Source organism: Silurus aristotelis (genome assembly GCF_946808225.1).
Source record: "Silurus aristotelis genome assembly, chromosome: 1".
Taxonomy (NCBI): Eukaryota; Metazoa; Chordata; class Actinopteri; order Siluriformes; family Siluridae; genus Silurus; species Silurus aristotelis.
Window position 1 is genome coordinate 9,963,089 of NC_139574.1, and position 22,694 is coordinate 9,985,782.

The 22,694-nt window shown below is 38.4% G+C and overlaps 1 protein-coding gene across 2 annotated transcripts in view; it reads left to right on the top strand.

Moving 5' to 3' along the window:
• Positions 1–22,694, top strand: part of cUnh18orf63 (chromosome Un C18orf63 homolog) — a 72,753-nt gene that overhangs the window by 9,801 nt on the left and 40,258 nt on the right. The window contains exons 7-14 of one of the 2 annotated variants that reach the window (XR_014534308.1): positions 1,158–1,234; positions 5,275–5,381; positions 6,088–6,184; positions 8,112–8,197; positions 8,660–8,843; positions 10,578–11,213; positions 12,502–12,585; positions 13,931–14,103. Coding sequence is in view for 1 of the 2 variants with exons in the window: in XM_083546527.1 (XP_083402653.1) it covers positions 1,158–1,234; positions 5,275–5,381; positions 6,088–6,184; positions 8,112–8,197; positions 8,660–8,843; positions 10,578–11,213; positions 12,502–12,585; positions 13,931–14,053 (1,394 nt within the window). In the remaining variant the exon portion in view is untranslated. Of the gene's footprint in view, positions 1–1,157; positions 1,235–5,274; positions 5,382–6,087; positions 6,185–8,111; positions 8,198–8,659; positions 8,844–10,577; positions 11,214–12,501; positions 12,586–13,930; positions 14,460–22,694 lie in introns of those variants that run through there. The other variant, XM_083546527.1, reaches the window with a different exon arrangement.

Consider the following 22,694-nt stretch of genomic DNA (forward strand, 5'->3'; position numbering starts at 1 on the left):
GTGACTGTTCTTGAATGGCCCAGCCAGAGCAATGACTTAAACCCAATTGAGCATCTCTGGAGAGACCTAATAATAGCTGTCCACCAACGTTTACCGTCCAACCTGACAGAACTGGAGAGGATCTGCAAGGAGGAATGGCAGAGGATCCCTGAATCCAGGTGTGAAAAACTTGTTGCATCTTTCCCAAAAAGACTCCTGGCTATATTAGATCAAAAGGGGCCTTCTACTAAATACTGAGCAAAGGGTCTGAATAATTAGGACCATGTGATATTTTAGTTTTTCTTTTTTAATAAATCTGCAACAGTGTCAACAATTCTGTGTTTTTCTGTCAATATAGGGTGCTATGTGTACATTAATGAGGAAAAGAAATGAACTTAAATGATTTTAGCAAATGGCTGCAAAATAAAAAAGAGTGAAAAATTTAAGGGGGTCTGAATACTTTCCGTACCCACTGTATATACACTCGGAGTCACTTGTACACAACTTGTTCATGCAGGCATTGAATTGGACAATACTGGATACTTTTCTGCTTGGGTAATACCAAAAACAATTTGACAAATTTCACCAAGCTCTTGTTTACTAAAACACCAATCACTGTGTGAAGCATGGTAGTGCTGGTGATATGTTATTGAGATGCTTTTCATCAGCATTAATTGGAAAAACAGGGTTGATTGCATACATGTATATGGATATAGCTATATAGAGGGCCATTCTTATACAAAATGGTTTTAATCTGCATAAGACTTGAGATGGCTTGAGAGGTTTTGAAGTTCACTTTCCAACCAGCATAAAGTCAAAGTGAAAAATCCAAGTGACTAAATGTTTTCGAATAATTTAGTGAAAGCTCTTATAAGGGATTTTTTTTTTAACAAAACTAAGATTGTTGCTTAGAATCTTCCTCTGTTCATTCTGATTGCCCTTGAGCAAATTTGTTAAGAGAAATTGTATGAGTATCCAGCTGTTTAAAGCTAATGGAAGCAGCTGTAATTGAATACAACTGTGGTTATACACAGCATTGACCTAGCTGTTTATTACTCACAAATATCTGTTTTATTACGTAATTAACCTTTATGTCACGTTGATTTTCTTTTACCTTCAAATCCTAATTCCAAAGGGGTGAAAACGTATACAAAGATTTGCATATGTTTTGTTGACAGTCATGGAGCTGAGTGTGACTGAGACCGAACTGTGTGTCAGCATGGAGGCCAGCACTATAAGACTTCCTCCTGTAACTGTAAGCAACAGCTCTGAGGTGCAAGGAATGCTGGATTTAATATTTCAATTCATAATGCGACACATGCAGTATATAATTATATATCTGGTTCTGGTATACATGGACAAACTCAGTGACATAACTGTAAAACGAGGTCATAAATCTACTGAATGCTAATTAGATATTCTCTCACCGTCCACATTAATAGGACACATGCACTACAATCAGCAGCACAATGCATAAAATCATAAAGATACAGATCCTGAGGTTAAGTTAGTATGTGCATTAATCATCAGAATAGAGAAAATGTGTGACCTTTGTGACTTTCTTTAACTGTGGCATGGTTGTCGGTGCTAAATTATTCTTTTTTTTTCTGCTCAAAACAGTTGTAAAGAGAGAATAATACTATATCCTTCCTGGCAGCTTCAACCAATCTGCCCATTTTCCTCTGGCCTTTCTTATCAGCAAGGCATTTCCACACACACAATTTTTGCTCCCACTGTGTTTTCTTTTTATTTCTCCATTTTGGATAAACGTTTGTAACTTCAGCAGTTTCTGAAATACTCGAACCAGCCCATGTTGGCTTATACCAATAACCAGGCAACAATTCAATTGCTAAATCATGAAGATTACATTTATTTTCCATTGTTTTGATGTTTGATGTGATTAACTGAAACTTTTGACCTGCTCCCACATACAGTGGGTACGGAAAGTATTCAGACCCCCTTAAAATTTTCACTCTTTGTTATATTGCAGCCATTTGCTAAAATCATTTAAGTTTATTCTTCTTCCTCATGAATGTACACACAGCTTCCCATATTGACAGAAAAACACAGAATTGTTGACATTGTTGCAGATTTATTAAAAAAGAAAAACTAAAATATCACATGGTCCTAAGTATTTAGACCCTTTGCTGTGACACTCATATATTTAACTCAGGTGCTTTCCATTTCTTCTGATCATCCTTGAGATGGTTCTACACCTTCATTTGAGTCCAGCTGTGTTTGATTATACTGATTGGACTTGATTAGGAAAGCCACACACCGGTCTATATAAGACCTTCCAGATCACAATGCATGTCAGAGCAAATGAGAATCATGAGGTCAAAGGAACTGCCTGAAGAGCTCAGAAACAGAATTGTGGCAAGGCACAGATCTGGCCAAGGTTACAAAAAGATTTCTGCTGCACTTAAGGTTCCTAAGAGCACAGTGGCCTCCATAATCCTCAAATGGAAGACGTTTGGGATGACCAGCACCCTTCCTAGAGCTGGCCATCTGGCCAAACTGAGCTATCGGGGGGGAAGAGCCTTGGTGAGAGAGGTAAAGAAGAACCCAAAGATCACTGTGGCTGAGCTCCAGAGATGCAGTCAGGAGATGGGAGAAAGTTGTAGAAAGTCAACCATCACTGCAGCCCTCCACCAGTCGGGGCTTTATGGCAGAGTGGCCCGACGGAAGGCTCTCCTCAGTGCAAGACACATGAAAGCCTGCATGGAGTTTGCTAAAAAACACCAGAAGGACTCCAAGATTGTGAGAAATAAGATTCTCTGGTCTGATGAGACCAAAATAGAACTTTTTGGCCTTAATTCTAAGGGGTATGTGTGGAGAAAACCAGGCACTGCTCATCACCTGTCCAATACAGTCCCAACAGTGAAGCATGGTGGTGGCAGCATCATGCTGTGGGGGTGTTTTTCAGCTGCAGGGACAGGACGACTGGTTGCAATCGAGGGAAAGATGAATGCGGCCAAGTACAGGGATATCCTGGACAAAAACCTTCTCCAGAGTGCTCTGGACCTCAGACTGGGCCGAAGGTTTACCTTCCAACAAGACAATGACCCTAAGCACACAGCTAAAATAACAAAGGAGTGGCTTCACAACAACTCCGTGACTGTTCTTGAATGGCCCAGCCAGAGCAATGACTTAAACCCAATTGAGCATCTCTGGAGAGACCTTAAAATGGCTGTCCACCAACGTTTACCCTCCAACCTGACAGAACTGGAGAGGACCTGCAAGGAGGAATGGCAGAGGATCCCTGAATCCAGGTGTGAAAGACTTGTTGCATCTTTCCCAAAAAGACTCCTGGCTGTATTAGATCAAAAGGGGGCTTCTACTAAATACTGAGCAAAGGGTCTGAATACTTAGGACCATGTGATAAAATCAGAGCCATTTGCTAAAATCATTTAGGTTCATTCTTCTTCCTCATGAATGTACACACAGCACCCCATACTGACAGAAAAACACAGAATTGTTGACATTGTTGCAGATTTATTAAAAAAGAAAAACTGAAATTTCACATGGTCCTAAGTATTCAGACCCTTTGCTCAGTATTTAGTAGAAGCCCCCTTTTGATCTAATACAGCCAGGAGTCTTTTTGGGAAAGATGCAACAAGTCTTTCACACCTGGATTCAGGGATCCTCTGCCATTCCTCCTTGCAGGTCCTCTCCAGTTCTGTCAGGTTGGAGGGTAAACGTTGGTGGACAGCCATTTTAAGGTCTCTCCAGAGATGCTCAATTGGGTTTAAGTCATTGCTCTGGCTGGGCCATTCAAGAACAGTCACGGAGTTGTTGTGAAGCCACTCCTTTGTTATTTTAGCTGTGTGCTTAGGGTCATTGTCTTGTTGGAAGGTAAACCTTCGGCCCAGTCTGAGGTCCAGAGCACTCTGGAGAAGGTTTTTGTCCAGGATATCCCTGTACTTGGCCGCATTCATCTTTCCCTCGATTGCAACCAGTCGTCCTGTCCCTGCAGCTGAAAAACACCCCCACAGCATGATGCTGCCACCACCATGCTTCACTGTTGGGACTGTATTGGACAGGTGATGAGCAGTGCCTGGTTTTCTCCACACATACCCCTTAGAATTAAGGCCAAAAAGTTCTATTTTGGTCTCATCAGACCAGAGAATCTTATTTCTCACAATCTTGGAGTCCTTCTGGTGTTTTTTAGCAAACTCCATGCAGGCTTTCATGTGTCTTGCACTGAGGAGAGCCTTCCGTCGGGCCACTCTGCCATAAAGCCCCGACTGGTGGAGGGCTGCAGTGATGGTTGACTTTCTACAACTTTCTCCCATCTCCTGACTGCATCTCTGGAGCTCAGCCACAGTGATCTTTGGGTTCTTCTTTACCTCTCTCACCAAGGCTCTTCCCCCCCGATAGCTCAGTTTGGCCAGATGGCCAGCTCTAGGAAGGGTGCTGGTCATCCCAAACGTCTTCCATTTGAGGATTATGGAGGCCACTGTGCTCTTAGGAACCTTAAGTGCAGCAGAAATCTTTTTGTAACCTTGGCCAGATCTGTGCCTTGCCACAATTCTGTTTCTGAGCTCTTCAGGCAGTTCCTTTGACCTCATGATTCTCATTTGCTCTGACATGCATTGTGATCTGGAAGGTCTTATATAGACCGGTGTGTGGCTTTCCTAATCAAGTCCAATCAGTATAATCAAACACAGCTGGACTCAAATGAAGGTGTAGAACCATCTCAAGGATGATCAGAAGAAATGGAAAGCACCTGAGTTAAATATATGAGTGTCACAGCAAAGGGTCTAAATACTTAGGACCATGTGATATTTTAGTTTTTCTTTTTTAATAAATCTGCAACAATGTCAACAATTCTGTGTTTTTCTGTCAATATGGGAAGCTGTGTGTACATTCATGAGGAAGAAGAATAAACTTAAATGATTTTAGCAAATGGCTGCAATATAACAAAGAGTGAAAATTTTAAGGGGGTCTGAATACTTTCCGTACCCACTGTATATAAAAGGTGAGAGGAGTTCAGTGCAAATTTCTTTTACCTTCGCCACATTTAAAGAACTTGACCTTTAATCCCTGTCTGGTCATTCCTGCTCGAGGCAACCACACGCACCACACGTACACCTTTGTCACACATTACATCTGATCGCATAGAGTTTCCTGCGTTGGGTATATCAGCTGAGTTTCAGGCTCCCTCCAGTGTTTCAGGAACACACTGCTTATGCCTCCATCTTCCACACATAGTTTAGTAATGCAAGGAAATTCTGATATTCAGTGTCTGCTTGACATTTATTTCTTTTTGGTCTATTGACTAATCTGTCACAGCTGAAAGACTTTGATGTTCCAGCTCTTGTGATGGAAAGATTTCTGAATAAAAAAGAGAAAGTTCTCCACACCAAAGCACCAAATAACTGGATCTACATTCTCCCAAGGTGGGTTTTTTCTCTTCTCATATAATTATATTAATGCATTCAATATTTTTCATCACAACATTGTTGTTTTTTTTACATATAGAAAAACAGTACTGAATCATGAAAATGTGCTAAATAAAATAAATATGAATATATCGATTATATTAATAAATACTGAAGAAAATAAAAGTCATGCATCCAAACTGATACAAAAAGCAACACTCCAAATAAATAAAAACAGTTACAACCAAAATTAACAAAAGACTGAAGAATGAACAGCATGTAGTGTCAGTGATTCACCTCTAGAGGCCACTCTTGTGCTGTATAATGCAACCCGGAAAACCTGTCGGTATGGATTTCTGCCAATAGTTTTAGCAATCAACTATCGATGAATTGGTCTACCAATACTGTGGAGGATGATTGAGGAATTTAAATGAAACTTCTCCATAAATGATATCTCCATTTAACCACTTTTTTTTTTTTAATGTGACAAGTTTTTTGTTTGCAGATTGATGAAGTTGACAAAGCATAGTCATTGTCTCAGGCAGGTCTTTCATTGAATGATAATCATTGTAAAATCTATGTAAAATACATTATTGCATAGTCAGTTACACAATTTCGGCAAGATTTTTACAAGAACTTAAATAAAAACTGCTTTAATCTTTTTAAGAAATGTACTATCACAGTAATTTACATATAAAGGGTTAAGTGTTTGTGTGTACACTAGCATGAAGAAGGGCCAGGTCATCAGCATCAGTCGCACACTGCCACCAGAGTGTCCTTTCCAGACTTACGCTGAGCTTCAGAATCACTGGACCAGCATGGTACGCAAACGTACACATATAAATATGCATCCATCAATTAGAGCAATACTTTCGATCCCACTTAGTTTTTAAAGAGCCAAAATTTTTCTTTTTTACCTCTCATCACTGGGAACAGTGAGAATTGCCTTGGATGCCCTCTTGTGGACATGCACACACGTGCAGATACATGCAATACCTTACTGTGTTACGCAGAAATTGATATACATGCTGTCATACAAAAAACAGCCCTGGAAGTGTTCATACACTCACAGCTACATACTACATAACACATCTTTCATTAAACTACTGTACAAACTCAAATTTGATTCAAAGCATAAGGAATAATAAACAAAAATATTTTGAAAAAATCCGAAATTGAAAGACAAATCCTTTTTTCTTATTTTATCTGTTTCATATGTTCTTTTTGAGCTAATTAGCCAGTATGTCAAAATGAAATGAATGGATTTAAATGTGAGGGGAAAAAAAATCTCTTAATTTATAATCACCTCTTGGACTTTTCCTCACAGTACTCAGCATCCACTGTGGTGTTAAACATCAGTCTGCACATTCATTATTTTGTCACTTCAGTCATTAATCAGAACCAAAAGATATTAGATTTCCCTTTAGATCCTCTTTAGAATGCAGAGTTCACGCATTCCGACTTGTGATCTCTGCTCGCCATGTGTTTTCCATTTGCTCAGTGTTTTCTACAAGGCTTTTATCACCTTTGACCTCACATTAGTTTTTACACCGACGATAGCTCGCCGAAACACCCTGTGCGTGTTTTGACTTCTTTGTAGTTCCCTGAGTGTGTGCGTTTGCTATATGAATAATGTGTGTGTGTGTGTGTCTTCCAGTGTTATGTGTGTGTGTGTGTGTGTGTGTGTGTGTGTGTGTGTGTGTGTGTGTGCTCTGAATATTCACTTTCTGGAGTAGTCAAAATCTAACCTTTGATCACAACAAATCTCATTTCATGCTGGCTGGGCCTCGAACACACGAGACTCTGGCATGACTATCCCATGAGATATCATATATTCACCCTGCATGCTGATGTGCTGAATCTATAACAGCTGCTTAAATCTGTATGGATCAGTACAGCAACTTTCTTTTGTTTTATACACTGCATATACACTTATATACATAAGATTTATTTCATTGCATGTATGGAGGTAGTTGTAAAAGTTTTTTCCTTTCATAAGTGTACATGATGGGTTTGGTCCAGTTTGTGATTTGTGCCAATTATTAACTTTTATGTAAATACAGTGCACAGAGGATAGCAAAAACAAAAACCACTCTTAGAAATCTAAAAGATTCTTTACTTTGTACCATATACACACAAAAGAAAAAAAAATCACCAATCATGCTAGTCCATTACAAGGACTGTATAGTTTCGATAAACGACCCCAATAGCTCCGCCCTCCCACCACAATGCTCCACCCCCACACCATACAAATCTTTCACAGCCTTCCATAAAAAAAAAAAAGGTTAATCACATTTAATCATTGCAGAATGTAAACATATACTGTATATTACACTTAAGCAGAAAAACGGAGATAATTTAAGGGTGGCGGAGGGGTGGGTGGGTTGCTCTCACTGGTGCCCCCTTCAGTTTGTTGCGCCGTAGTTGACTGCGTAGTTTGCCTATGCCTAGAAACGGTGCTGATTTCAGCCCCAAGTATCATACTGACTGTTTTTTTTTTTTTTTTTTTTTTTTTTAAGTGAACAAACACACTTTGGACGAGACTGTCAACTACTGTGAACTACTTTGTATGCAGTCCTTTTGGTCACATGGCAGTATGCTAAATGAGTGTGTGTATGTGTGTGTGTGTGTGTGTGTGTGTGTGTGTGTGTGTGTGTGTGTGTGTGTGTGTGTAGGGTTATATGAAAATGTATTTGTAGTGTCATTAACAGTCTAAATTTGCTTCTCTTTCTCTCTCCCTATATTTAGTATGGCTATTACCTCCCCCCACTGAACGAGGATGAGATGGTGTATTGCAGTGTGTATTTTAAACTGCTTGGTGAGAAGCTTTTCACGTATCCTTTATACAGCCTGCTTTATCATAGTCACCTTCTCAACTCTTTTCTACATCTTGTACATTTAAACCACTGCATCTGTCACATTCACATGAAACCAATTTGCATTGCATGTTACAGACTGAATCACCGCTGTACGCTTTAGCAACAGTGACACTTGATGCGTCAGACAGACAACAGCTATCAAACAGATTTAATGCTTTGTTTGTGTTTCAGTTCTTCATGTATTTATGCTGAATGTGCACAAGTCACTCTATTATGTTATAAATCACTGTTCTCTCTTCAATCACACCGATGTCTGTGGCACAGTCTCTGTGATTAAGTTTTAAATTGTTCCTCTAAGCAATCATTGAGTAATTCATTTACTGAGTATAATTTATTTGCACAGTATTAGACTTGATTTAGTCTCTTTCACTTGGCTATATCTGGGGTTCGGTCGTGTCCTTAACTTGAACGATTCAGATATCCGTTGTGTTGTATTCGCATTCAGCCAGTTCAGTGTTTTCCCCGAGTGAACCTGCAGGCGGCGCTCAGAGCCTTTATAACTGATGTCAGAAGCCTAATTGAGAACGTTTGTGGCTTTACAGCACAATTGACCAGCCAGCCTTTCTACCATACTCCTCATCTGAGCAGGCCTAGTATACAGGTATGAGGTATTATTGAGCGTATTACTGTTTTATGAGCAACACTGTCATATTTCTGTAAGCTACATACTTTATATAGATAGACAGTACCTCTCATAAGTCTCATAAGTGCACTGACCACTATGCAAAAGACATAAATTTACATAGTATATTATACACACATCATTGTCGATAAGCGTCACTGCTTTTGATAGATGCATTTTCTTGTGGATCTATCTATCTATCTATCTATCTATCTATCTATCTATCTATCTATCTATCTATCTATCTATCTATCTATCTATCTATCTATCTATCTATCTATCTAACCATCTAACCATCTAACCATCTAACGTATTTTCCAGACTATAAGCCGCTATCTATCTATCTATCTATCTATCTATCTATCTATCTATCTATCTATCTATCTATCTATCTATCTATCTATCTATCTATCTATCTATCTATCTATCTATCTATCTATCTATGCATATTAACTGTAGTGTGGCACTTTATAGCAATAGTTTGTATTTTATTTAAATCTTTGATGGTAATGACGGGATTTCAAAAAGATTTTCATGTTAAATGTCTTTTCCAGTAAATTTTCATACCCACATTTGCAGGTAATGAGATTACCCAGCGAGTGCTAATCCGTTTAGTAAAAAGGTCAGCAGCATACAGAAATAAAAAGCAGAGCACTTCAGGAAAGCATACTGCGATTATCTGTGAAGGCTGCTTTCAGTACGAACACGCCCACATTCGCACCAGTTAAATGGGAATCCTGCAAGAGAAATCCATAACGGTACCTGGGCTTGCTTTTCAAACAAGATCGAATTACTCTATAATTTTCACTCGTGGAATCGAAAGCTATACAGATTGTTTGTTTTGTGACAGATCTTGGCAGAGTTTCAGCTGTTTGGAATTATTGAGATTGTGAAACGGCGCCACGATCATCGTGAGCGCTTTAATAATTTAATACAGAGGTGTTTTTTTTTCCTGCCCTGCACCTGACAACCCCCCCCCCGTGTTGCAAGCATAATCACCAAACATTCCCAGCGTGCTCTTAAATTTGGCAGGTTGGCTCACAGATGATGAATTGCTGCATGAATCTAGAGCATGCAAGTAGAGCGAAACCTCTTTCTTACACACTGCTTTCCGAGGAAATACTCCATGGAGAATTTTCCTTCCAGACCCTCTGAATAATGCAAGGTGACCATGTCAAAAAGCACATTGTTGAAAAACTCTGAGTTTCCAAGCACAACAATAAATGACCCAACATTACATCATTTCCTCTCGATTGGGTTCCAGTCCACAGATGGAGGGAGAAACTTACAGACGAACAGGCTTTATTTATGCTGGCCCTAACTCACTTTGGTGTTATAGGACTATGACAAATTAAGTGGAGCACGAACGGAAAATCAATTTGTGTCCATCTTTGGGAGTTCGTGCAGATGAAAAGAGATGACAGGACTGTGTTTCGGTTCTCCTGGGCACTCGTGATTGATAATGACGTCTCCAATCCAACCTTGATTAGATTATGACTCATAAGGATGACACACACTAGGCAGTCTCAGTTTCTGTTAAAACTCAGCCAAGCAGTCTGGTGTGTGAGGTGTTAAAACAGATGTGGTTTGTATTTATAATTTGACAGCACTGCAAAAGAGTTATTTTTCACATTATTAGCATAATTTATTTAGGCCCCTGTTTATTTTATAGCCCTATTTCTACCTTGATTTTTTTTATTATTATTATTTTAGGACTCTAGGGCTTTACCTGCTAACCTGACCTTCAAGTGCTCTAGCAGACTTGTGCTGACCCAGAATCCTAGCGTCTGCACTCCAGAGATGGTGCCTTTTTCAAAGTTAGCATCTTCTCCATGGCCCCTAAGTCAGCCTGTAGGTTTGCGCAACATCCAACAATCAGCTGCAACCACTGGACACTGGAATCCTCAAATCCCCAGCCCTATTTTGCAGTCATCTCAATGCAATGGCACCGAGACAAGTCAGTTCTCATCATCCTTCACCTCTCTTCCATCATTCTCCTCGACCTTGTCTGTCTCTCCTAAGCACCCAGTGCTTAGCAACACTCAGCCTGTTGTACAGAGACCCAAACTGGTACCTATCTCCAGAAACAAGTCACTGAGTCGGCATGTTAACGTCACAAAGATCCTGGCTGAGAAAAAGAAACAACAAGAAGAAGCAGCAGCACAGTGTGCTTTAAAAGCACCACTTAAAAGATTCTCCTCGTCTCCTTTATCCTGTGCATCATCACTCCCTAGAGTGTCTCTGACATTTTTTAAGGACCGTAAAAGAGAACACAGTGTCTGCACTACCACACCAGTACAGCCGGTCTTCAAAAAACAACCTGCACCCATCCCTGAGATCAAAACAGGGGTAAGAAATACAGCATCTCTATCCACATTACATTTACCCATTACGTGCACAACAATATAGTAGTACAGGTAGTAAGTGGAACGTTAGACTCCAAAGAGAAATTCATAATTTTTTTAACAGCATAGTGTCTTCTCAAGTTTTGCATCATCTCACAAAGATTTAAAAACTGACAGCTGTGATTGAATAAACAGGTTTATGAGTCGTTTTGGCTCCCAAAATAAGAAAAAAGGGGCAGTCAGTACTGTAGTATAAGAATTTATTTTTTTCTGTTGCATATGCATTTTTAAAGCCCAAAATACTGGGCAATGAACGGAAATGAATAAATCATCAAATCCGATAGATATTAATAATGTGCTGCCCGGACGTGAGAATGACAAGCGACCTGAGACGACTTAAAAAAATCTTAAAAGGGACCAGACTTTCAGTGGGAGCTGTGTGACACCAGACATTACGGCTATAAATCAGAAACTTTGTGCTCCCAATCATCGGGAGATCACAAGCTGGAATCCAAAACGATGACGTACACTGTTGAATCCAAAAGAGAAAAATTGGCCACGCCGTCCAGGAAGGTGGGGTGGCATACTCATTTTAATCCTAGCATGAGCAGCATTTAGAGAAGATGTGGTTGGCTGCTTTATCCTTCACCCTAACCTGGGTAGATGATATAGGAGACCTAGCTGGATATTGAGAATCAGTCAAACTGATCATATAGGGAAAAATATTGTTTCCTATATTTTTTGCTTGGAATTAGAAGCAATGCATAATATATAATAATACATAATCATATCCACATTACATACACTCATCTCAAATTTTTGTATATATTTTTTTTAATAACGTCCGAGGTCTTAATAACAAACACCGTTCCAAATTACTCCAACACCTGCTTGTCTGTTTTGCAGACATAAATATGTGTGTAAAATAGGGGTTTATACTGTATTAGCAGGGTTTCCACCTAAAAGGGTTAAATGAACATGACTAAGAATAACAGATCCTGTGTTTCTTTTTATAGCTTAGTCTGCTTTAATAGAAAGCCACACAAAGTGCTCATGTGTAGAAACAATTTTTTTGTGTATGTTCATGTGTTGGTCTTTTTGGTGTTTGTTTGATCTGTGAGATCACTGCGAATGGTTTGGGTGTAGGTGTTTGTGGAACACGGATTATTTTTCCATTCGTCCTTCTACAGATAGCAAAAGCCTTAGACTAAATATTTGGGTTTTCCAGTCTTTGATGACAGCATCTAGGTCAATAAAGGGTAAATGTTGTTCTTAATGTGGTCTTGTCTCAGGGTGAAGTATTTCAGTCGCACCCGAAGAAAGCCAAACTCAACATACAGGAAGTGGATGTGGTGAAGTATGCAAGAATCAATCAGGTAATGAATCTGGATTTCTCAGGATGCAGTTTATTATTTTTTTTACTTGGGTCTAAACCTAAGATAAACAGATTTTTGGAAGTTACTAGTTTGCATTTGTCTTGCCATTGAGAGATAAAAACAATTTATTATTATTAATCTCCATGAATTAACGATCTAATTTGTAAGAGACGATGCCTTTGTGTAGAGGGAACGGATTTGATTTAGTGTCCATTAGTCTCTCGGACGTGCCGCTCATAACCTAAATGAATTGTCTGGCCACGTCTCTAAATGAAATCCATTACAAATCTGGCATGTGTTCATGACCTGGATTAGAAGCCATTAAGTGGAGTGACAAGCAAATGCATCATTCTGATGCTGGGGGGTGAACAAAGGTGTTCGCAGAGTGCAAATGCACAGCAACACCACACAATCCTTCCCACCTGTTACTTATACTCCCACCACTTGACCCTAGATGCCTCGGATGCTTTCATAATTGATTAAGGCTTAACGCTTATGGAATATTAATTCCTCTAATAGTGTGGCTGCCTTGCATGCTTCCACGATACATTGTGATATTTCCACTTTATCACCAATTTATTCTGAGTTATTTAAACCCTTTGCTGAATTCTCGAATCACATCGATCTGATTGTTGAATACGTTCGTCCAGCATCTCCAAATGCTCTGATATATTGGCATTTTCATAGTCCCGGCTCCTTCACACAGACTCGCACGGTGTCTCACTTCTTAAGGCTAAGAATAATGGATTTAACATTTTTGGAAGGATTCTCCAGTGCCTGCACTTTGTAATGTTAAGAAAGTCTTCAGGTTGTGTTTTTAGGTTTGTTACATTTGCTTTATTGTAGCTGTCAGAAAACAGAAAATCTCATTTATACAACTGAGCAGCTAAGGGGTTAAAGGCCTTGCCCAGCATCCAAAGGAGTGACAGCGTGCCGTGGCTGGGATCTGAACTCGCGACCATCGTATCCAAAGTCCAATGCCATAACCACTAAGCTGCCAACCTAAGAGGGTCTTGAGGAGGCACTACTTGTGTAAAGAGATAACATGAATTAAATTGTGTAATGGATGTTCTGCAATATTAACAATAGAAAAAGCTATGTGCCATGCATTATTGAACTGAACTAAATTGCAATTTGTTATATGTGACAGATTGCTCTGGTGTGTGTGTGTGTATATATATATATATATATATATATATATATATATATATACTGTATATAATAATTTAGGAGGTGTGTTATGGAATATAATGAACAATAACTTCACCTTATTGGGTGTTTATTCCTAAATCACAGCAAGATGAGTGTTTTAATTCAGTGTTTCAGAATATAAATTTTTTTCTAGCTGGCAAAGATCAATGTGGCGACTCTGCAGGCCTGGCTGAAAGGTCAAGGCATCCCAGTGTGTTCAAAGGACAAGAAGGGGGACCTGATGTCAAAGGTCATGCACCGCCTGAATGAACCATGAGGCAGACCTCTATCCAGACCGCTCCTGGGGGTTTAGAGTTGCTCTGTCAGGTAATCCACACCAGAGAGGAAGTCTAGGTCTGTCTAGCACTCACACTGAGGAAACATTATAATGAGCTGGCCATGAGTTGTTTTTCTTTTTTTTTTTCTGCTTGGCCACATTCAGCATGATGTTAATATATGCTCTGTTATGTTCTAAGTGGATACGATCAGATCTGTGGTATTATTTCAGAATATACAAATGTAAATCCTTTTTTTTTTCTCATATGTAACTTGTTTATTTTGTTTACTCTGTTGTGCACGGTTGTACAGTTATGCATAAAACATGTATTTATTTATAAAAGAGATTAATATTGTACTACGTTGTAAAATCAAAAACACTAATACAAGTGTTTTTTCTGTTCTGAGCTTTTTTCATCATTGCTCCCCCCCCCCCCATTTTTTGCTTAATGACCTTTAAATACATTCAGTATGTTTAATTAAATCTAATTTAGCTTTGTACTACCACTAAGATCCAGCATGAAGTTTGATTTCCAAAAGCACACAGAGAATTTCAGATGACCGCTGGTGCTGCTCGCCTCCGGAGCGTTTACTGCAAGCATGACAGAAAGCTCTGATGGCAGCTCGGCTCGTGTCTACTCTAATGATACACAAAACAGAGACAGAGAGCCGAGTAGCAGAGAAGTGTGACTGAAATGGAAATTGGCGCGAGTCACTTTGATGGTTAATGAAGGGAGCTTACAGAAAGTCCAACATCAGCTAGCCTTTTTAACACTTCGTTCTTACCAAGTGCTAATGACTGGTACAAATCTTTTCGCGGCGCTGCGGCAAGCTAGTTCTCTTTTTTCGGCGAGAACTGTAGTGAATAGTGTTCCTACAAAGGTCACACTAGTTATATATATATATATATATATATATTGTTAATTGTTGTTTTTTTTGTTTGTTTTTTACTTGTGCAAAGTTTTAGGAATATCAAACCTTTTTTTTATTTATTTTTACCAGTCTTTAATTTTTGGATTATAGGAATAGGGTACTATTATAATTGATGGCTGTGACAACTTGTTTGTGACTGTTCATTGTCATATCTTGTTGGCCATCAATTTTCTTGGTTTCAATCAGTTAATGAAGCTGTAATATGAGTTATAAGATGAGTGACCCCATTTGACACTGATTATGAGCAAAAGGCTTACATCCATTACTCGAGCAGCCAGAGGCCAAGTGGTGTGGGCTCGTCCGTTTACTGCTTCCGAGTGATGGCTCATCAAAAACATCATTTGAGCAGTATTCGCCACAGGGCACATATAAACATTCCTCTTTCTAAAGCATGCAGAATCATGCTCCAGCTTTTCTGTTCACACAGTTTGTGCGCTGAACTGACATTTATGACATAAAACCTTCAAACTAATTTCTGGATGATTGCAGTAGTTTTAGAGTAATCGTTATTATTTATGATTTAAAGAGCGATTAGATAAGGTTAGAATTAAATGGAGTTGATTTACTGACAAAACCCTTTTCGCAGGATGCAGGACACACAAATACTTTCAAATAATCATTGTAATTTTACTAACGTGTCTATTTTAGAACGGTAATATAAATAACAGTGATGATTTTCAAGCACCAGTAATTTCTCGGTTTTCAATATGAAGTCTCTTCTTCGTCTCATTATTCTCTCATTTAATTATTTGAACTCTATTTCTATATAAATACATCACTATATGTGAGTGCAGATCTTGATTGCACCTGGGAGCAAAAAGGACCATACATACTTTCCTCTGGCTGTGTCTTTGTCCCATAGGGTGGTATTATAGGTTCTCGGTAAAACACACAGCTGTGGCATAGATTTTTCTGTACTGAGTGCATGACCATTTCCAGCTGCATTGCTAAAGGGAAAAGGTCTCCGAGTTTAATATTTGTTAATGTCTTCAGTACCAAAGAGGCCAGCTTCAACAACAAGCAGGTGGCAGCTGGCTCAATTTATCCCTTGCTGTACGATCTAGTTAACCCTTTCAATACTTGCTGTAATGACTTACTTGAAACAAATAGCTCTTCTCTCGTGTCATGATGATCAGTGCAGATTGTTTGTTCCACAAGCAAACATTGTATAATAGTGAAAATGTGGAGATGAAATTGTAATTATGAGACTATAATTAAACAAATATAAGATTAATTAATAGGATTTTTTTTTATTGTTTTGTTTCATTGGTAGATTACTTTGCTTTTTATAAATATTTATTTCCATAAACAAGTAAAACTAAAATCTTCCAATAGGACAACTAAATTGTATAAAAATCGCAATAGGATTAATATGCTTTAAATGTGCTCAGCACAACAAATAACGAGCTTATTTAATAGTAATTAATTATTTTTATTATTTATTTAATAATATCTTAATATCTTCCCCATATAAGAGGGCTGATTCCATTATCGGGTTTCTGTTTGGCCCAGGAAATATCAGCGCACCGAAATCAACGATAATACAGTTTTAGGTCTCAAGAGAGTCATAAAAAATATTACACATTACAAATTACTTCTACTGGCACCACTTCATGTTGTTTAATCGGTTGTTCTTCGTGCTGTATGTGTCTTTTGAGCTCTATTCAGTCTATCTGGAAATAAGAATTGAAAGTAGTATTCTGAAAGTGCATTGTGTAACTGTAACGTGTAAATTGGTTGTGGTTTGGAAAGTCATGCAGAGAAACGGGACAATAGAGAGGTTGTATTCAGTCAGCACTGGAGCGGAAAGAGTAGGTGGATATGGGGCGACTGCATAAAAGAGTCAAGTATATTGAAACGGGACTCTAAGGCCTTCATTCAGGCAGTGTCAAGACTTAGCCTTTGGCATCGTATATACCGTGAAACAGCTTGAAGAGAATCCGAATGTTGTTCCAGCTCAGCCAATCTGTTCCTTTCTTCTGTGGGTGGATATTTTGATAAGATTTCCTCAGAATCAAGCTAAAGAAGAACTGAATCCCAGATTAATAAATGCAGAATCCAAAAACATGTTTCTGTAATCATCTGTATCCATGAAACGCTCCGTGAAAACCCACAGAAAAACAAGGCTAGATCACACACTTTATTCAACACACTTGAATAAACAGATTTCTTTTTCTTATTTCTTCACAAGCCACAATGATGAGCAGTTGTGAAATATGAAATTTGTTATGAATTCCTGGTTTCAGGGAGTCTGTAGGTTTTTCACTGGAATGAGACATCTGCTCACTATCACAGTGTCTGCTTTCCATTTTCACCCACGAGCACTGATCGCCGCTGCCTGATTTCCTCTCAGACTAAATGTGAAGTAGAGCAGAGGAATCGGTGCAGGACCCAGCCATGCTATCCATTAAGTACACTTTATCCTGCCTTATGAAGTATCATGAATGTTATAGCGATACTCCCCGGTGGGTTGCACAGGGAATGGATTTCTGGCGGTCATTGCCAAGCATAAAATTGGGTCCATTGTGTTTTTGAACTCGGTGAACTATGGCCTATATGTAAGAATGGCCTCTGTTCAGAGTTCCTGGAGAAAAGGAAATGTTATCTGGATAATTTCATGGTCTTTACCTTAAAATGACAGAGCATTAATAGCCCATTGGATATTACATTTTACCATTATTATTGAGTTGCAACAAGTAATTTCACACTATGCCACTTGATCGTCGAAAAACCTGAAATTTATATTTGGCTATATTAGATTAGATTACGTTCAACTTTAATGTCATTGTGCAAAGTATTGTATTTTCTGGACTATAAGCCGCTACTTTGTTCTCACGTTTTGAACCCCGCGGCTTAAACAATGAAGCGGCTAATTTATGGATTTTTCCTGGGTTTTTCCCGGTTTCACAAACTTCAAGCCAAACAACTGAGTCTCATAACTCATAATTAGACCAATGAAATTGCGGAACGGGTTCAGGTGAACCAATGAAACTCTTTATATTAAATCAGATGCGCTCCCACTGAATCGGGCTGCACCACATCATAAATATGGATGAGGTTCCTCTGACGTTTGACCTGCCGCTCACTCGAACTGTGTACAGGAAATACGAATCATTCGTCAGGCTGAAAACAACCGGGCATGAAAAAACACACTTCACCTGTGTTCACCACTTCATTTTTAAACGCAGGACGATACCAAAAGAAAAACTCCAGAGAGAAATTGTTGTGAAAGGAAGGAGGAAGACAGTGAACAATGACTTTCTTGGTAGACTTCTGTTTAGATACAAGCCGTGTAACAGACACTGTCTTTCGTTAAAGCCTGTGTAAAGTTCATTAGTTTCAGTGTAGACACCTGCGGCTTATAGACAGGTGCAGCGTATTTATGTTCAAAATAAAAATCTTTGGGGTGCGGCTTATATTAGGGTGCGCTTAATAGTCTGGAAATTACGGTAAATAAACAGAGCCAAAGAAATGCAGTTAGCACCTAAACAAAAGCCTATTTTCAATAAACAGCAATATGTACAGGTTTGAGAGTGTGTAATTTACAGAAGGTGCAGTAGGTAAGATATGGTGTATGTATAACTGTGAAAAGATTGTGCAGAGAATACGTCAATAAAATCACATGCTCAAATAACATAATATACATATGTACATCTATGAATGTTTGTATGATACAGAATAAATATTGGTGGAATATACAGTTGAGCAATGATAAACATAAGTAATGGATGGTGAAGTGATGCATAGTGGACGAAGTAGCTCAATATAAACAAAAAAGTGACAGTTACGTTATTATTAACTAAACATAGGGTCATATTGAGAGGTTACTCATGCACACAATGAGGAGTCAATAAAGGAATTCAGTAGCGATTTCGAGTTTAAACCCGCCGTGAAATATTTCCCAATTCCAAATACATTACTCTTGGATAACATACAGTGCATCTAATTATGTGTGGTTTTTATCTACATCATTATATTGCTGTTGCTGTGCAAAACAATGCTCCTCAATGCCAAATATAATGTTTTACCCAACAAATGTGCTGTAATGATGTTTGTGAAAGGTCAACAGAGTCATCAAATTTACCTCAAATGAGCAAATGAACTTGTTGCCAGCTGGTGAGAAGCAGGATTAACCAATCAACATTATGGTTTTCTAGCTTTTGTTTGAAAGGCTACCCTCTGAGCTCAGGAATAGCCAGATGATGGAAGAAGTGCCACAGGTTTACTGCAGGAGATGTAATTCAACCATAGACCTGGTTTATATGATAGAATGTCATTTCTCCTCATTGATCCAATATTGTCTAAAAATGAACACAATAAATATGGAGTGAATGGTCATACAGTGGTCACACAGGCAACTCTCTTTATATAAGTATTTTGTTAACTGTAGCTTCCAGATCTGAAACTTTAGAAGCTTCTATAATCATATCTTTTAAGATTTTTTCCTTGTCATCATGTCCTTCCCCACTAATGATTATAATAACAAAATTTACCTGTTGGAGACATGAAATTGTGCAAAGCAACTATCATCAGAAGGTCATCATCAGAAGGTCATCTTCCCCCTGTGTTTGCTGCCTGACTGCAGGCAACTAAAATACATTTGTTCCTTTAAATTGCTCTTCGATGTTTAAACTATTGTTTCTCAGAAATCTCTGTAAAGCTAAGCCAACAGGATTTTTTTTTTACGCGTACTCGGCAGGTTTTTAATCTAAAATCAGTCCGAAGTTAACAGTAAGCCTTTTTTAAAATTACATCCAAAATCTCACTGTGGAAGAATTTATATGTGGGTTTATTATCCTTATAATCCTACTTCTATTCTTACCCAAAAATCATTTATTCCAATCAGGTTTAGACTTTTTGTTGCGTCCTCTTTTCCTAATAATTTAGTGCATTTTGTCTGCCCTCTGGGATTCTCTTTTGTATTCTGTCTACGCTCCTCCTGTGTTGTGCTGTTTCTGTGGATGGAGGTCACTGCTGATAAAACGCTGCCTAGAAATCAACCCCTTCATTGGATTGCATTTGCTTCCTTGTTGTCTATTCTGGACAGCTGAGTTGAGAAAGTCGAAAAGGGAAGATTCGTTCTGGCAGCCACACAAACGAACAGTTATGAATTAATGAGCTTGATCCCAGAGAACAGAGTCTAATACCACAAGTTATTAGAAAATTTTCCTTTCCTGAAAATGCTGACAACTTCCTGTGAATACTAAATCCCTTAGCACTGACAAACGGGAACTATAGAGCTGGTCTTTGTTCATGTGTGATCCAGAGAATTATTAATGGAAATATCCTTGTAAGCTTTTGATTGTCACTACAAAGAAAGCCCTGTCTTCTTTTTCCCAATGTAAAGGATTATGCAAAATCCTTTAAATGGAAAATGCTTGTGCCATGATTGCCCAGGTGACAAGACCTGTAGGGACAGGTATGACAGATAGGATAATCCCACCTGGCAAAGCCTGGAGCACCTGACACACCTGGTCAAAAAACAGGAGCCTCACATATGCTCTCTGAAGCATTCACACACAAACAAAAAATCAGTAATCAGAAATATTTTTGGGGTTGTGTTAAATAAAATATGGCAAATTATACAACAGCTAGTTCTGGCTAATTAGTGGAGCAGAATAGGAGTATACCTTTATCTGGATTAATTTTCTTTCACAAAGCTTTGGCTATTATTTGATTTGATGATTACCTGCAGATTTTATAACTATGGCCAAATCAGAGCTGTGCTGATATACAGTTGACCAAACCCTTTAAATTGTCGATCATTGACTCCCGTCTAGTTTGCTGTAATCATTGTTTTTTTTCTATTACTTCAATAATAACTGTGTTCCATGCAGCATTATTATTATTAAGCTATATTTTTACTTATATATCTTGCTTTCCGAGCTGCACTGTTTGTCTTGTTTTAATATTCTAACTCTGTTGGCCTGTGTTTTCTAACCTAATATGGCTCCTCTTACATTGCCTGTTGGATTTAGGAACCTAAAATGTTTAAATATATTAAACTACTGCTGCTACATTACCCTGCAGCATTGGTTCCCATGCCTGCATCACTGATTAAAGACATACTAGTTCTGAAATGTGGAGCAATCTGTATATACAGCATGTAATTGCAAAGCCCAGAGTAGTTGTGGTCAATCTTTACAATATGCACCGCCTTACCACAAAAACGTTTTTCAGGTTTACGTTCTTGCCCAGTCACATTTAATCAAGATAGCTCAACGGGAGCTATTCTTTCTCACGTTTTGGCAGATTCTTAAAGATGGAAGCATGCTATTGATTGAATGGAGGTTATTTTAATTGAAAGCCATTTTAAGAGCCCAATATTTCTAACATTAGAACTTCTCCTTTGTATATGTTAATTTCATCATTTGAATGATAAATGTGTCTTTAACAGTACTTTGACATTCGCTGCTGAATGTGCGCCATGTCCCAGAGCCCTTTTTTTTTTTATTATTAAATTGCTTCACTGATGTATTTTGCTGCATACCAGCTATTAAAAGTTGCATAGCTGTTTAGATAAAAAAGAAAAATAGAACTAGTGTAAAAGGGATGTCTTGCAAATAAAACCGGAAAATTAGTTGGCAGCTTTACAGCCCACTTTTGCAGACTGAAACTGTTGAAGCAAAAAGCTAGGCTTTGTTGTCTGACATTTTCTATGTGCCTGCTCAGTGAACTTCACCATTTGTTCTGCTTTTGCCAGCTGAAGCATCTCTTTCAGTCAGCAAGCTCATTCTTTACTGTGTTTCTCTGATCTTTTTTTTGTTGTGAACAGTCGCCAATGGCATCATTGAGAAAGTAAAAAAAACTCCACACATCTAGGGTGATTACTAAGAATCGATCAAAGGTGCTGGCTAGTTGAGAATTGATGCTCAATGTCCATGAATAGAGGCTCCCTACCGATTTCACTCTCTAGACCTCTTGAATTAGTCCAATGTTTCATTTGATTTAAGCATTCCAATTAAGTTTTAGCTCATTTTATACTTGATTGTTATGTAGTTTATTTGTGCTTTTAACTCTATCATATGGTTTCAGTTTGTACTCTTTTTTTTGCAAGTACCTGCATTCCTTTTACCAATATGCAAAATACATTACTCTGTGTTAGGATAATGGCAGGTAGCCAGAGTATTTAAAAGGCTATTTAAGAAATTGCTCAAGATCGACCATGACATTTTGACCAGGCGATGAACCTCCCAGAACTGTTTCCACAGAAAACCTTAATGTTAGTGCTGTATTTTTGAAGATTTAAAGGATTTGCATGCATCTATACAATTGTGTGATAAAAATACTATACACAATGTGATCTATCTTTCCCATTTAAACCTAACACATTGTACAGCCATCGTGGTGTTTCAGAAAATCTGTTAAGCTATTTATCGGTTTATAAATAGCTATCTGTAAAGCTATTTATAACTGTTAAGTTGTTTAGCTATTAATCATTTCCTATTAACCGATGCCTCAGAAACACTGTAGTACTTGTTCTGTTGCTCTAGTGTAATTTGCCCTGCACCCCACAAAGACAGCTGCTCTAGCAGATTTTTTCCCAAGAAAGGTCAAGGGAAAAAGCCGAGAACATGAGCTTATATGACGAAGAAACTAACGCTTTTTCTTGCAAGCTCTGGCCCCCCCAAGAATGCACTATTTCTCATCAATTTTGCATGGCCAGTCAAGCATAACAAATGGCAAAGCTGATGACTAGCAACTAGGCT